Source organism: Pelophylax lessonae (genome assembly GCF_965119305.1).
Source record: "Pelophylax lessonae genome assembly, chromosome: 1".
NCBI lineage: Eukaryota > Metazoa > Chordata > Amphibia > Anura > Ranidae > Pelophylax > Pelophylax lessonae.
The window spans coordinates 271,640,367-271,657,358 of NC_138768.1; the positions used below are offsets into that span (position 1 = coordinate 271,640,367).

A 16,992-nucleotide genomic window follows, 5' to 3' on the forward strand; every position below is an offset into this window, starting at 1 on the left:
TGTGGGCACACATGTATAGCTCCTCTGGGGCGATTGTACATGTCGTTTTGGCGCCATCCACCTCCATTTTGTGGGCGGTGGAATGATCGGTCCGGCCGCATGTCGGCGGCCATTTTTGCGTAGCCTCCAATGCATTCCTATGGGGCAGCCATTTTCCCGGGGTCTGGCTTATAGACCAGCCCTCTCCAGCAGCACTTCCTTTTTCCATCAGCAGCAAGGACACTGGTAACAACGCTCTGCGGGCTCTGCAGGTTCTCTCTCTCAATCTCCCTCTGTATATTGCTTCTGGCTCAGTTTCTTTTCTCCTTTGGGGGTTTTTCATAGCTGTGACAGTAGCGGTGGGCTGCGCACACCGCAGCGCTCTTAAAGGGGACAGTACACTATTTTTGCACTGTAGTTTGTTTTTTGATAACTTGAGCCATGTATTCTCAGGAAAGCAAGTTTCCTCCAGCTTTAGTGGGGGTCCCAGTTCTCCTGTGGCCCCGCTGCGACCTGATCTGGCTGCTGTAGTAGCGACCTTGATCGCAAATATGGAAATGCTGATGTCTGAACGGGCTGCGAGAAAGAGGCCCAGGTTGTCTCTCTCTTCTGATTCAGATGGGGATATGGTTGCTGCTGCTGCGAGCGTGCCCTTTTCAGGGTCCCGCTCATCCTTAGACCCCCCGGGGTCTGAGGGGGAGGCTGACATGGAGGGTGTTGATACATCCTCCCCAGGGTCACCTAAAGAACGGGCGACGATGGATGAGTTAATTGTTTCTGTTAAAGAAACCTTACATTTAGAGGACGAGCCCTGTCCTCCGGGCGTTGTGTCCTCGTTTGGGACGCACAGGACCCGCAAATCTGCGCAGGTTTTTCCCTGCCCAGCTGAATTTCATTACACTGTTAATGAAATGTGGCGCACGTTAAAACGTCCATTCCTGGTACCTAGTCGGTTCAAATTGCTTTATCCTTTTGCGCCGGCTACGGAATCACGATGGTGTGTGCCTCCACAGGTAGATCACACTGTGGCCGTGTTAAACAAGGCTACCTTGTTCCTACTGAGGATACCCCGGTTTTCCGGGACCCCACGGACGGACCGGCGGTTGGAGTCTCTAGCTCGCCATTCCTATACGATGGCGGGTTCATTGCTCAAACCTGTTTTCGCGTCCGTTTTGGTGGCTCAGGCGGTGGCTGATTGGACTAAAATGCTTAGAAGCAATCTCGTGTCTGATGACGTGCCGCCTGCCCGACTGCAAATGGTGGATCAGATCCACCAAGGAGTCATGTATTTGTGTGATGCAGCCTTAAATGAGGCCCCCTTGGTGGCTCGCCTCTCTAGTGTCGTGGTACTTAACCGGCGACTGATATGGCTGAAGAGCTGGTCGGCTGACCAGTCCTCACGGAAAACAGTTGCTGATTTTCCCTATGCTGGCTCTCGCCTTTTTGGCGAGGCGTTGGATACCCTGGTGAAGGGCGTCATGTGGGGCAAGAGCACTATGCTGCCCCAGAACCCGAAGAACAAGTCTTTCCGAGGCAAGCGGGGTTCTGGGCCTAGATCCAATCAGGGGTCCTCTCGTGCCTTTCGGAACCAATCCAAAGGTAAGCCCTTCAAGGCCCAGGGCAACCAGAGGAAACCCTGGGTGGGTAAGCAGAAGGCGGGCAATGCCGGCTCGGCGGGACAATCCGCCTCTGCCTGAAGGGGCGCCCTCACCCATTTCAGGGGTGGGGGGACGTTTGCGCGGTTTCCTCCAGCCTTGGCTGCTCCGGATTTCGGACAGGTGGGTCCAGGAAATCGTTCGATCAGGTTACAAGATCGAATTCCTTTCCCGGCCGGCAGACAGATTCCTTCCTTCCAATCTCAATCTGCTTCCGGGGTGTCTGCTGGACTTGCATCAAGCGGTGCAGGACCTGCTTGCTCAGGGAGTGATTGTCCCAGTGCCTCATCGGGACAGGTTTCGGGGGTTTTATTCCAATCCGTTCACTGTGCCCAGGAAGGAGGGCAAAGTGCGTCCTATTCTGGACCTGAAAGCGCTGAACCGATTCGTGCGTGTTCGGAAGTTTCGAATGGAGTCTCTCCGTTCGGTTGCGGCCTCCTTGAGTCCAGGAGAATTCCTGGCTTCGATCGATTTAAAGGATGCGTACCTGCACATCCCCATTTTCGAGGGTCATCAGCGGTACCTTCGGTTTGCTATCGCAGAGGACCACTACCAGTTTGTGGCGTTACCTTTCGGTCTCGCTTCGGCACCCAGGGTGTTTACCAAGGTGTTGGCACCGGTCCTGGGCCTGCTGCGGGTCCAGGGCATTGCGGTCCTGGGGTACCTGGACGTTCTGCTTCTGAGATCGCGTGCCAGTCAGGACCTTGTGCGCGATCTGTCCATCACGGTACAGACGCTCCAGGAGTTCGGATGGACCATCAACGTTCAGAAATCAGCGTTGTCTCCGTCGCTTCGCCTTCCCTATCTGGGAATGGTTCTGGACTCTGCTCAGGCAAAGGTATTCTTGCCGGAGGACAAGCTCCGGACTTTGCTGGACGAACTCAGGTCCCTCAGGGACAATCCGTCCTCGTCACGCGGGGCCTGGGGTTGATGGTGTCGGCCTTCGAGGCGATCCCCTTTGCCCAGTTCCACACGCGGGCTCTCCAGACGGAGATCCTGTCCAGGTGGGACAGACTTCCTCAGTCCTTGGATCTGGATGTCTCCCTTAGTCGCCAGACCAGATTGGCTCTTCTATGGTGGATCCAGTCCCCGTCGGTGGCGGAAGGCAAGTCCTTCCGTCCGTTGGTGTGGACAGTGGTTACCACGGACACCAGCCTGTCGGGCTGGGGTGGAGTCCTGGGCAACCTGTCTGCCCAGGGCACTTGGTGGGAGGAGGAGTCCTCCCTCCCGATAAATGTGCTGGAACTACGTGCAATAAAACTTTGTCTTTTCCAGTGGTCGGACCGTCTCCAGGGCCTGCCTGTTCGCGTACAGATGGACAATGTTACCGCGGTGGCTTACATCAACCACCAGGAGTGCTCGTGCGGCCCGGGAGGTGACCGACATTCTGTCTTGGGCCGAGACTCATGTCCCGGCGATCTCGGCAGTTCACATTCCGGGTGTGGAAAATTGGCAGGCCGACTATCTGAGCCGCCAGACCCTGGACCAGGGGGAATGGTCCCTACACCCGGAGGTCTTTCAGATGCTGTGTGCGAGGTGGGGATCCCCAGACATGGATCTGTTCGCATCCTGGCTAAATCAAAAGGTGGAAAGATTCGTGGCAAGAACGCGCGATCCGTTGACGGACGCCTCGGATGCGTTGGTGGCCCCTTGGCATCAGTATCGTCTGATGTACGCCTTTCCCCCGATTCAGTTACTATCCCGGTTCCTTCGCAGATTGGTCTCGGAATAGCACATGGTGATTCTGGTGGCGCCGGACTGGCCTCGCCGGTCCTGGTCTGCCAACGTTGTTCACCTGGCAGTGGCGCCTGCCTCTGCGGGAAGATCTCCTGTCTCAAGGTCCGATCTTCCATCCTGCTTTACAGTCGCTGGCTTTAACGGCCTGGCTGTTGAGACCCAGGTCTTGAAGGACAAGGGTCTATCCCCTGAGGTTATCCCTACCCTAATCAAGGCTAGGAAATCCTCCTCTGGTAAGATCGATTACCGTACCTGGAAAGCCTATTTCACCTGGTGTGAGTCCAGGGGATTCTCCCCTCGTTCTTACTCGGTGTTGAGAATCTTGGCTTTCCTCCAGTCTGGAGTGGATCACCGCCTGACGCTGGCCACGATAAAGGGCCAGGTGTCTGCACTGGCTGTCCTTTTCCAACGCCCTGTGGCGTCTCATTCCTTGGTGCGCACCTTCATTCAAGGTGTGCGACATTTGGCTCCTCCCAGGAAGGAGCCCTTACCTCCGTGGGACTTGAACTTGATTCTGTCCGCATTGCAGCGGGCTCCCTTTGAAAATATCAGGGAGATTTCGTTGCCTCTGCTGTCTAAAAAGGTTGCCTTTCTGGTGGCGATCACTTCGGCTCGCAGAGTGTCGGAGCTGGCGGCGTTGTCTTGCCGCTCCCCTTACTTGATAATTCACAAGGATAAGGTGGTTTTGCGACCACCCCCATCCTTCCTTCCCAAGGTGATCTCTGAATATCACCTTAATGAGGACATTGTCCTGCCTTCGCTTTGTACGAAGCCTAAACATCCAAAGGAGATTGCTCTGCATTCCTTGGATGTTGTCAGGGCGATCAGGGTTTACCTGTCGTCTACGGAGTCCTTTCGGAAGACGGATTCCCTCTTTGTCCTTCCTGAGGGACCTCGGAAGGGCATGGCTGCATCTGCAGCGACTATTGTAAAATGGATCAGACAGACCATTGAGCAGGCTTACGCCTTGAAGGAACGGGTTCCACCCTTCCCTGTTAAGGCGCACTCTACCAGGTCTTTGAGTACTTCCTGGGCCTATTGGCATTGGGCCTCGGTGGCCCAGGTGTGCAAGGCGGCGACTTGGTCGTCGGTGCACACTTTTTCCAAGTTCTAAAAAGTAGACGTTCTGGCATCAGCTGATGCTTCTTTTGGCCGCAAAGTTATCAGTGCGGCTGTGCCATGATGGACCCTTGAATTTTTCTCTGGGTCCTTGGCTGTTGGCATTTGCTTTCCTGGGCTGTTGCTCCTATTGAGCATTGTTTTTTTCTGTTGCTCAGTTGGTTCTCTTACAGTGCATATAAGATTCCTTTCTCTGACGTGGATACTGCGTTGCCTTTTCTACGGTTGCGTCTCCCACCCCTCATGTCTATACTGCTTTGGGACATCCCAACAGTGATGACTTAGAGGAGGCGGCGACTGTCGGACGTAAGAGAAATCTGAATTTTTGTAAAATCTTACCTGTAAAATTCCTTTCTCTGAGTCCTCCGACAGTCGCCGCCCCCGCCCCTCTTTGGGGCTCTTATTACCTACTGCTATGCTACCAAACTGAGTTGGGAGTGGTCACTGCAGGGGGGTATTGACCAGATGGGACAGCCCCCATGGGTGTGTATATGCTAATGCCTTTTGTCTTTGGACTAAGTCTATATGCCTAGCTATTCCTACGGATAGGAAGACAATACCCAACAGTGATGACTTAGAGGAGGCGGCGACTGTCGGAGGACTCAGAGAAAGGAATTTTACAGGTAAGATTTTACAAAAATTCAGTTTTTTTTTTATTTTCTATGAGCCTGCAAAACATTGCACCCATGATCAGCAGATTGCGGGCAATGCGGGGTTTTCGCAGACAGTCTATGTAAGCTGTCTGCTGGTGTACAGGCAGTTACACTGACAGGAAGACTCCATGAACTGCCTAGAGCACCCAACAGCTCCCTGGTAGTTAATTGAGAACAAGCTGACAGCCGCAAAGGTTGTTGATACTTAGTTTTCCCATTCACAGAACACAGAAGCTCACTGTCAAAATGGTGGGGCGGGAGCTGGGGCATCTGTAACATGTTATACCCTAAATATGAGTGTAACATTCTAAAAAAAAAGATGAACTTATCCTTTAAAACAGCGCAATGTCTAGGCTTCAGGCAGTAATAAATATTTTAGTAATAGTGTAGTGGTGGTAGTATTAATAGTAGCAATGAAACCTATGTAGGAATAAATTATTTAAAATTTAGCTTGGTGGTTAAATTCTCATTTCACGCTTTCGGTCATATGATATAGTCAGATTCCTGACTGACTACTTGTATCGGCAACCAATCAATCATGTTGGTGCACATTATAACTTTTTAGGAGGTGGAGTTTAGGTGGAATCATACACAAAAATACTACTAGCTGAACTGCCCTGACTACATGTGTGTATCAACAGGCAACAATTTGAATGGTCTTGACAGTTGGCTTACTCTGCACATGATTAAAGCGGAGTTCCAGCCTAAACACACTCACCTGTCCAACGGTCCAGCGATGCGGCAGCCCCAAGCCTCGCTCTTCTCCCTCTCTGCTCGGCGACGCCGGCATCACTGGTGTGGGCACCCGGCTGTGACAGTTTGCGGATTCACAGCCGGCTACGCACTGCACATGCACGAGTTGTGCTACGCGTCGTGATTGACCGGCAATCTTCTGGGACCTCTGACAAGTCCCAGAAGATTGCAGGGAGGGAGGGGGAGAGGAGAACTTCCACTCAGGGCGCCGCGGCGCTCCGAGTGGAAGTGGGAGCGGGTACATGTCAAAACTAGGTACCTGCTCCCCCCCCCCCCCCCCCCAAAAAAATGACATGCCAAATGTGGCATGTCAGGGGGTTAGAACTACCTAAAGCGGAAGTTGCACTTTTGGGTGGAACTCCGTTTTAAGTGCACCACCACCATCCCAGCAAAGATATATAGCTAGGCTAACGTTTGGTCGGGCTACAAATGACTTGGAGGAAGAAAAGTACAGACAATCCAGTTCTCAGCTGCTGGTGGGAAAACAAGGAAGTAATTTCAATTACTATGTTTTGGGCTTTTCTAAGGACAAAGAGAGTGTTAGAAGTAGAGAAAATGATAAATGATTTCAGTGCAGTATCATATTACAAATTGAACATTACAAAATCACAGATTATGGGTGTTAATGTTCCCACTTCAGTACAGAAATATATAACCGAAAAATTCTCCTTTACATGGTCTTCGTATATACCATTCTTGGGGATTAATTTAACTTCATCTATTTCCCAACTTTATGATTACAATTATAAACCCTTTCTGGATACTTTGTCACGACAAATTGGAGAACTTAAGGTTCAAGATTTGACTGTAGCAGGCAGAGTGGCTATGTTAAAAATGATTATACTTTCCAAACTACTTTATTTGTTTCGTACGTTGGCAATTCCCTTACCACCCCAATATTGTGTCTCTGTTCAAAAGTGCTTCTATCAAACTATATGGGAAGGAAAACCACCCCGATGTGCGTCCCTCATTATGAGGAGACATAGGAGGCATGGAGGGATGGGAGTTCCTTGGGTTTCTGCATATTATAAAGCATCTGTAATAGACCAATTGAAATATTGGTGGACGCCTGTGCAGCACAAATTGTGGCTGGGATTAGAGACAGATGATTGTAATCAAGAAAATCTTAGGACCACAATGATGGCTGTAATGATTGGAGCTGTTGTGCCCAATATCCAATCTATTACAGTGCAAACTGCTTGTACAACGTGGGCAGAAGTATTTTGTTCGCCTCTGGAATATGGGGCGACATGTGAGAACTCCCTACTCCCAGTGGTGGGATTCAAAAATTTTAGTAACCAGTTCCGACTTTCCCAGCAGAATGACCAGCGTGCCCCCTTTCAATGCACAGTGACCAGCGTGCCCCCTTTCAATGCACAGTGACCAGCGTTCCCCCTTTCAATGCAGAGAGACCAGCGTGCCCCCCTTTCAATGCAGAGAGACCAGCGTGCCCCCTTTCAATGCACAGTGACCAGCGTGCCCCCTTTCAATGCACAGTGACCAGTGTACATGCCCCCTTCAATGCACAGTGACCAGCGTGCCCCCTTTCAATGCAGAGAGACCAGCGTGCCCCCTTTCAATGCAGTGACCAGTGTACATGCCCCCTTTCAATGCACAGTGACCAGTGTACATGCCCCCTTCAATGCACAGTGACCAGCGTGCCCCCTTTCAATGCACAGTGACCAGCGTGCCCCCTTTCAATGCACAGTGACCAGCGTGCCCCCTTTCAATGCACAGTGACCAGCGTGCCCCCTTTCAATGCACAGTGACCAGCGTGCCCCCTTTCAATGCACAGTGACCAGTGTACATGCCCCCTTCAATGCACAGTGACCAGAGTGCCCCCTTTCAATGCAGTGACCAGTGTACATGCCCCCTTTCAATGCAGTGACCAGTGTACATGCCCCCTTTCAATGCACAGTGACCAGTGTACATGCCCCCTTCAATGCACAGTGACCAGCGTGCCCCCTTTCAATGCAGAGAGACCAGCGTGCCCCCTTTCAATGCAGTGACCAGTGTACATGCCCCCTTTAATGCACAGTGACCAGCGTGCCCCCCTTTCAATGCAGAGAGACCAGCGTGCCCCCCTTTCAATGCACAGTGACCACAGCATTGCCCCCAATGATTGCAGAGTGCCAACCACAGCATTGCCCCCAATGATTGCAGAGTGCCAGCCACAGCATTGCCCCCAATGATTGCAGAGTGCCAGCCACAGCATTGCCCCCAATGATTGCAGAGTGCCAGCCACAGCATTGCCCCCAATGATTGCAGAGTGCCAGCCACAGCATTGCCCCCAATGATTGCAGAGTGCCAGCCACAGCATTGCCCCCAATGATTGCAGAGTGCCAGCCACAGCATTGCCCCCAATGATTGCAGAGTGCCAGCCACAGCATTGCCCCCAATGATTGCAGAGTGCCAGCCACAGCATTGCCCCCAATGATTGCAGAGTGCCAGCCACAGCATTGCCCCCAATGATTGCAGAGTGCCAGCCACAGCATTGCCCCCAATGATTGCAGAGTGCCAGCCACAGCATTGCCCCCAATGATTGCAGAGTGCCAGCCACAGCATTGCCCCCAATGATTGCAGAGTGCCAGCCACAGCATTGCCCCCAATGATTGCAGAGTGCCAGCCACAGCATTGCCCCCAATGATTGCAGAGTGCCAGCCACAGCATTGCCCCCAATGATTGCAGAGTGCCAGCCACAGCATTGCCCCCAATGATTGCAGAGTGCCAGCCACAGCATTGCCCCCAATGATTGCAGAGTGCCAGCCACAGCATTGCCCCCAATGATTGCAGAGTGCCAGCCACAGCATTGCCCCCAATGATTGCAGAGTGCCAGCCACAGCATTGCCCCCAATGATTGCAGAGTGCCAGCCACAGCATTGCCCCCAATGATTGCAGAGTGCCAGCCACAGCATTGCCCCCAATGATTGCAGAGTGCCAGCCACAGCATTGCCCCCAATGATTGCAGAGTGCCAGCCACAGCATTGCCCCCAATGATTGCAGAGTGCCAGCCACAGCATTGCCCCCAATGATTGCAGAGTGCCAGCCACAGCATTGCCCCCAATGATTGCAGAGTGCCAGCCACAGCATTGCCCCCAATGATTGCAGAGTGCCAGCCACAGCATTGCCCCCAATGATTGCAGAGTGCCAGCCACAGCATTGCCCCCAATGATTGCAGAGTGCCAGCCACAGCATTGCCCCCAATGATTGCAGAGTGCCAGCCACAGCATTGCCCCCAATGATTGCAGAGTGCCAGCCACAGCATTGCCCCCAATGATTGCAGAGTGCCAGCCACAGCATTGCCCCCAATGATTGCAGAGTGCCAGCCACAGCATTGCCCCCAATGATTGCAGAGTGCCAGCCACAGCATTGCCCCCAATGATTGCAGAGTGCCAGCCACAGCATTGCCCCCAATGATTGCAGAGTGCCAGCCACAGCATTGCCCCCAATGATTGCAGAGTGCCAGCCACAGCATTGCCCCCAATGATTGCAGAGTGCCAGCCACAGCATTGCCCCCAATGATTGCAGAGTGCCAGCCACAGCATTGCCCCCAATGATTGCAGAGTGCCAGCCACAGCATTGCCCCCAATGATTGCAGAGTGCCAGCCACAGCATTGCCCCCAATGATTGCAGAGTGCCAGCCACAGCATTGCCCCCAATGATTGCAGAGTGCCAGCCACAGCATTGCCCCCAATGATTGCAGAGTGCCAGCCACAGCATTGCCCCCAATGATTGCAGAGTGCCAGCCACAGCATTGCCCCCAATGATTGCAGAGTGCAAGCCACAGCATTGCCCCCAATGATTGCAGAGTGCCAGCCACAGCATTGCCCCCAATGATTGCAGAGTGCCAGCCACAGCATTGCCCCCAATGATTGCAGAGCGCCAGCCACAGCATTGCCCCCAATGATTGCAGAGCGCCAGCCACAGCATTGCCCCCAATGATTGCAGAGTGCCAGCCACAGCATTGCCCCCAATGATTGCAGAGCGCCAGCCACAGCATTGCCCCCAATTGCAGAGTGCCAGCGATTCCCCCCCCCCGCGAGACCCATGCACTTACCTCATGGACGGTCTCGCAGTCGGCTCCCCGCGTCTCCGAGTCCTCCCGCGGCGCCTCCTCCTCGTCCAATGGCACGGTGTTTGCCTTTCGGCCAATCAGGAAGCGGGAGGACCCGCTCCCTGATTGGCCAGGAGGAGGATCATGTGACAATAGCTAATTCTCATTCGCTATTGTCACAGAATGGGCGGGGAGGAGCGCACTGCTCCGCCCCCCGGCCGCCACGTCTGTCCGAGCGCGGGACATTCAATTGTCCTGTGCTTCCTCAGATGCGCAGAGGGATTCAGCCGGTTCTGCGAACTTGCAGAAAGTTAGCAACCGGTTCTATGGAACCGGTGCGAACCGGCTGAATCCCACCACTGCCTACTCCCCTGTCAGTTCTCACGTACTTCATCCCAAATGTTGATATAAAAGTGTGGTTGAGAAAGGGGGTTAAATGCTTTAAAGATCTGTATAATGAAACAGGGATTCATTCTTTTGAATATTTTGTTCACCAGTATAGAATACCACTGTCAGCTTTTTGAGCTATTATCAAATATTTTCCTTTCTACGGAAAAATAGCCTTCCTTTATATGTTAAATTACCAATTTCTATATACAAGTTGTATCAAGCACCCTTGGCCACTGCCAACGGTATATCAGTTATTTATGATATATTGAACAAGCATAACACCTATTCTAAACCCACTACCGTTCTTAAATGGGAAAGATTACTGGGGAAATCTTTCCCGGAAACTAACTGGCTAAAAGCTTTTGCTGCCACATATGCTTCCTCAAAATGTACTAATCATTGGGAATTATATCAAGACTTTACATTTTTGGTATTTGACCCCCCACTAAACTTTCCAAATTTTACCCCTTAACTCCAGCATTTTGTTGGAGAGTGTGGTGAACAAGGGACGCTATTCCATATAGTTTGGGAGTGTAAATCGATTCGAGCATTTTGGAACAAAATATTCTCTATGATCTCAGAAGTTGTGGAAAAAAACATAATTCCACGTCCTGAGATGGCGATCTTGCACCTAAATATCCATGAGATACCTATAAAGTACCGAGTAGTGGTTTTACATCTTTTATTAGCGGCAAAACTCTTAATCACAAGAAGATAGAAATCTCAGGAGATACCATCTCCATCTGATATTGTTACGTTACTTAATCAGCAATGTGAGATGGAAAAAATGATGGCTACTATAAGTTCGGCGAAGAAAATATTTGCAGTTAGATGGAATCCATGGCTAAACAATCTAAGATGTATGGTGACAATAGATTAGATAAGGTATGTGTGTTAATGTAAGGATTGCTTAGTAGGAATGAATTTATTGATCTTGAGGTAAAATGTGAATGGGCTTTGGGGAATAGGTCTCTCTTCTATTATAAGATCGACTTCTAGTGACGATAGATCGAAAATAATGAGTGTGTGTGTATATGTATATGTGTATGTGTGTGTATATATATATATATATATATATATATATATATATATATATATATAATGTGTATGTATGGAAACCCCATTGTGTGACGGTTAAACTGACTTGGATGGAAGGCTCCCCTTTCCTATTTCTCTCCCTGTCCTTTCCTTTTTTCCTCTTCTCCCCCTCCCCCTCCCCCCCCTTTTTTTTTGAGGTAAAATGTTATGATCAATAATTTTATTGCAACATTTTATGTTGATATTTTGCTGTTTTTAGTTTCTTTTGTGTATGTGTATTTTTTTTTTTTTTTTGGAAAATTACAATAAAAGAGATATTGAAAGAGAAAAATGACATGCCAAATGTGGCATGTCAGAGGGTTAGAACTACCTAGAGCGGAAGTTGCACTTTTGGGTGGAACTCCGCTTTAAATGCACCACACCATCCTAGCAAAGATATATAGCTAGGCTAATTTGCATTAGAGAAGCAGCCAAAAGGGGACGTTTGGTCTGGCTATAAATGACTTGGAGGAAGAAAAGTACAGACAATCCAGTTCTCAGCTGCTGGTGGAAAAACAAGGAAGTCATTTCAATTACTATGTTTTGGGCTTTTCTAAGGACAAAGAGAGTGTTTTTTCACAATCGAGCCAGCTCGTTTATCATTGCGCAGCTCTTGAACGTCTTTTTATTTTATTTTTTTCCCTGAACTTTGCTCTTAGCTGTGCTTCATATGTTTGTTTAGAATAAAGCAAAAGTGGCAGTGTAGAGTTTACACCCTTTAGTCTAGGAAATAAATTGGAGGTAACCTATAGATAAGGAACAACTAATTTTGAACAAGTCCCTGCCTAACGAGAGTTTTTTGGCTGCCAGCAAAACACAGAGAAATAGTTACAAACAAGTAGACAAAACAAAATGCCACACACCACAAAATGTGTCAACCACAGGAAGGAACGATTATTGAAATAACACTGTATTACTATACTTATAAAATTTTAATATCCATCCCAGTAAGAACAAGAAAAAAAAAATTTTACTAGAAATTATTACATTGGCGTTATTTCATTCTTGCTATTCTATCTTCATTATTAATAATAATATTTATATATATCTTTATTTTCAGATCGAAAGAAAGATCTCAGTAAAATGAAGAGTCTCCTGGACATCTTAACAGACCCATCAAAGAGGTAACCATGTGTGCCCTTGAGTATTTTCTCCTTTTGAGTAGTTTTGTTCCTGTATTACTTTGTGTTGTCTTGTGTGTTTAGATGCCCCCTGAAGACTCTGCAGAAATGTGAGATTGCTCTTGAGAAGCTGAAGAATGACATGGCTGTGGTAAGAAAAGTTATAAAATAAATGATATACAGTACTACTTACGGTGTATGTGCTACCCAATATATTTATATGACTGGAAGGAGACATTGCCCAGTAACGAGGGCAAGGGTCTGTGTCAATCAGCATTTGTTCGTGCCAGTCAATGTAATGCAAAAGCAGCTTGAAGCAGGGTGATGCAGCTCAGGAGCTCAACTGTAGGTCAGGAGCAGGACAAGTGTAAGTTAAAAGCAACTGCCATTTACCTGTGAAAGATCTCCAAAGCTTTTATAATTCAGGCAGAGTTCACCTGTTTTTGCTTGTGGCACCAGGCTTTGTGAAATGGTTATTATCTGGAAAAATCTGTTTTCTTATCAATTGAGGGACACGAGAATCTGGATGTAATCGGGTTATTCTGCCGTTTACAGAAGAATTGGACACTGGTAAACAGGAAAACTGTAAGCCAGCCCCCGTATAATCCTTCCTCTACCCAGAATGTCTCAGCTTAGAAATCTTTCTTCAGTACTGCTAGAAAAAAAAAATTTACCCTAATTTTAATGGCATCCTTTTTTTTTTTTTAAATGTTTTCTTAAATGTAGGACTTTTCTCTTCTCTTCAGCTCTGCTAACGAGATTCCTCACTACACCGCTTCTTCAACTGGTATCTACATAGCAGCTATCCTAATGGGCCTTTCCTAAGCTTGACTTTGGAGGACCCTACTGGATTGGATGTATGGGGCTAACCTGGAATGTGACCTTCGAGCACTGGGCTCTATATTGTGGCACTTTCCAGACCTTGATATTCTGGAAAATTTAGCTGAAGAGCACATTCTAGGTTGAAAGCTGTGATATAGACAATGTGGGCTATGTGGGACTTTAAATGAGACACCGGCAGGTATGCCCAGCGTCTCCATCCCTGTATCGCAAAAAACGAATTGAAAAGGATTAAAAGAGGTGCATGGAAGCCAGCCAGCCCCCAGTCTGATGTACTCACCCTCCAGTCTGCCACCAACCAAGTAGACCTGTCTCAATATACATAAAGAACAGGGGTTTAGTTGACACGCATTTGCAAACGTATATGTAAGCTGCAGAGCCACGACACGGCACCCTGTTATATCTGCAGTCCCTAACACTTTTAAATGTAAGTGTCTCCACTCTGGGAGCACATGGTTGCTAATGGGTGGATAGGAAGCAGGTGGGAGGGAGCAGCCCAAACTTCCCCCACCCACTTCCGTCCACGACTGGTATGGTATCTCAATGCTCTAATAGCAATGTTCTTAAGATGGTACAAACTGAAAACGACCCGCTGAGAAGCATACACCTCCAATCCCTTGGCGGATGCAGTGTAAAACACAGATTGGGACTTTATATGAGGCAGTTTGCCTGTATAGCTCAGTGCCTCCATCCCTAATTTCATAAAGTATTTGGGACTTTACATGAGACAAGCAGGTCATGCTATGGTCTCCATCCCTGTATATGAAAAAACTGGGGTCAAATTAGACTGCATCCACCAAAAAACGCACGAAAATCGCACGGTGGGACTTTAAATGAAGCACCAGCCTGTAGGCGAGGTGCCTCCATCCCTAGTTGCATAGACAATGTGGGCTATGTGGGACTTTAAATGAGACACCGGCAGGTATGCCCAGCGTCTCCATCCCTGTATCAGAAAAAAACGAATTGAAAAGGATTAAAAGTGGTGCATGGAAGCCAGCCAGCCTCCAGTCTGATGAACTCACCCTCCAGTCTGCCACCAACCAAGTAGACCTGTCTCAATATACATAAAGAACAGGGGTTTAGTTGACACGCATTTGCAAACGCATATGTAAGCTGCAGAGCCACGACACGGCACCCTGTTATATCTGCAGTCCCTAACACTTTTAAATGTAAGTGTCTCCACTCTGGGAGCACATGGTAGGAAAGCTGTGATATTGCCTTGCCTGGAATCTTTAAAATGATCTACTGTAGTGCTCACCCCCGGAAGGGCCGCTGAAAAAATACATGCCCCCCTTACCTGTTCAGAGGCCGCCAGGCCCATATACCAGTTCCAAAACACACTGACAAACACAGTCTAGGGGTATGAGTACAGGACAATACACAGTTACATAATGTTCAGGAGGACATTAAAACCACAAAAACCAAACCAGTTAGGACATTACAGCTGATGTCTGGTGCTGAAGATTCTATGACTTTTATACAGAGGTTCAATCCTACAATACCTTGCCTAATAAAGAAAAGTAATAAACTAGGGGAAGCTGATGCAGAGATGAGGACCATCATATGACCAGTACATAGAACAGTCAATAACAGAGTTGTTATTAGAGACAGGTCAAGCTCTTAGGCAAAGAAAAGGTCGAATGTGGTATGGTGCGGACATTGTATAATAATCAGCCTGCGTCTCACCAGGAAGTGTGTGTGTATATATGTATATATAGATATATATATATATATCTCTATATATATATATATAATCTATATATATATCTCTATATATATATATATATATATATATATATATATATATATATATATATTCACCAGTTTTATCGATAAAGGTAGGGTTTTGTGTAGAAATTTGTTAGTCAACTTGTCTAAGTCAGCATTAGGATAAAACCCAAGCAGTCATGCTTTGGGGTGAAGGGTAAGCAGGGGAGCCCATGGTGTCATGGAGAAATCTCACCACCTGTACCCCTGGATCATAGAACAAGCCCACAACAGATGGAAAAATGTGCCAGGGCTTATTAGGCACATAAGTTATAAGGCAAGGCTCAAAATTTCAAGTCCTGAGCTACTAGCCGGGCCTTAAGAGTTACTCGCCACCAGTTGCCCTACTTGACCCCTACCCTGCCCCACCCCTAACCCCACCTTTAAACACGCCCTTCTAAATTATTACATTATATAACACTGTTAAATGTTTTATGCAGAATGAATGAAGTTACAAAAATAAAAATTAACAATATTATCATAAAGCATATTTCATTGATCTGACTGTGGTAAATAAAGCAATAATAAAATATAAATTGTCTGCTTTAGGCACTGTACATATCATTATTGCCTTGTTAAGCAAATATGCGCTATGTACAGAGTGTACGGAGTGCAGGGTTGAGAGGTGCACTACGCTAGGTGACTGGGCAGAAGTGATACCTTTTTTCTGGGTTTGCACCAAACCGATCCACAAGGCTCCACTCACACCTGCACGTTTTGTAAATGCATGCAAAATTGCGTATTTCTGCATGCATTTATAAAAAGTGCAAAAAAAAAAAAAAAAACACCATTTGTTGCACCATTCGTTGGTAATGCCGTCCCAAACACTGCAAGTTGATATGCATGAGTGGTGTAAAAAAAAAAAAAAAAAAACACCCAAAACTGAATGTGGCAAAAGCTCCATGAGCTACTTTGCCTTATGTAAGGTATCTCCATTTAAATTAATGGGCCCTATATATTTTGCACATAAAATCCTAGGTGTTAATGGGGCCTAACCGCAACCAATCAGAAGCCAGTACAGTTAGTATGGTTACTGCACTGAGTGATTAGGCCCAACTGTCTGTACATCCATACACTATAGAGACAAGTATCTGAACACTCAGTGCAGTATCCCTAGTAATCAATTAGAGCCTGCCTTACATTGCTGTGATCTCAGTGAGCGAAGTTCTGATAGGGTACTATGGGTGGCTGCACTATGCTCCACTTCTCTTCTGAAAAAGGTAGGTAGGAGTGTGATTCAGTAAGTGGGCAGCCTACGCCCACCATCCCTGTAAACTTACACTCTCGGACTTGTGTGTCTCTCTCTCTCTCTCTCTCTGATGGTTTCCCCGACCTCTCGGGTCTCACTTTTCACCAGTAGGCTATTCCCCGAAGACCACGTTTTCACTGCTGGACTCTTCTTCCTTCTCCTCGCTGTCCTAAGACACGCATCTCATCTGCCGCCTCCTGTCCAGCATGTCAGTGAGAAGAGAATCCGTGGGGCTGCGCAGGAAACTACACTTCCCAGCGTGCAGCGCGGCACACAGAGCCCTCCATAGAGATGACTGGAGAGGTGGCTTTTGCGGCTTGTCTGAGCCAAGGAGACCCGAGCCGGCCGACTGGATCCGCTCGACTTCAATTAATTTCCACTCGCCAAATGCGAGCAGGCGAGTCGAAATTTTGAGGGCTGTCATAAGGGATTATAATCAGGCCGAAATCTAGCAATACGGGTTGGTGTAAGGTAAGCTTTGTGAAGTATATAGAGTTGCGTTAGGCAATCAGATAATTTAGGGGACACTACCTTACAGGTGTCAAGCACCTTGTTCCAATCATCGTCATCCATATCCCTGACATCAGTCTGCCAACAC

General features: G+C 48.2%; 1 protein-coding gene across 4 annotated transcripts in view; it reads left to right on the top strand.

Annotated features, from left to right (window-relative positions):
* MED15 (mediator complex subunit 15) overlaps positions 1 to 16,992 on the top strand; it is a 147,143-nt gene that overhangs the window by 83,912 nt on the left and 46,239 nt on the right. For all 4 annotated transcript variants that reach the window (XM_082243759.1, XM_082243762.1, XM_082243761.1 and 1 more), the window contains 2 exons: positions 12,478 to 12,541; positions 12,623 to 12,689. In XM_082243759.1, coding sequence (XP_082099885.1) covers positions 12,478 to 12,541; positions 12,623 to 12,689 — 131 coding nt within the window. The remainder of the gene's footprint in view (positions 1 to 12,477; positions 12,542 to 12,622; positions 12,690 to 16,992) is intronic.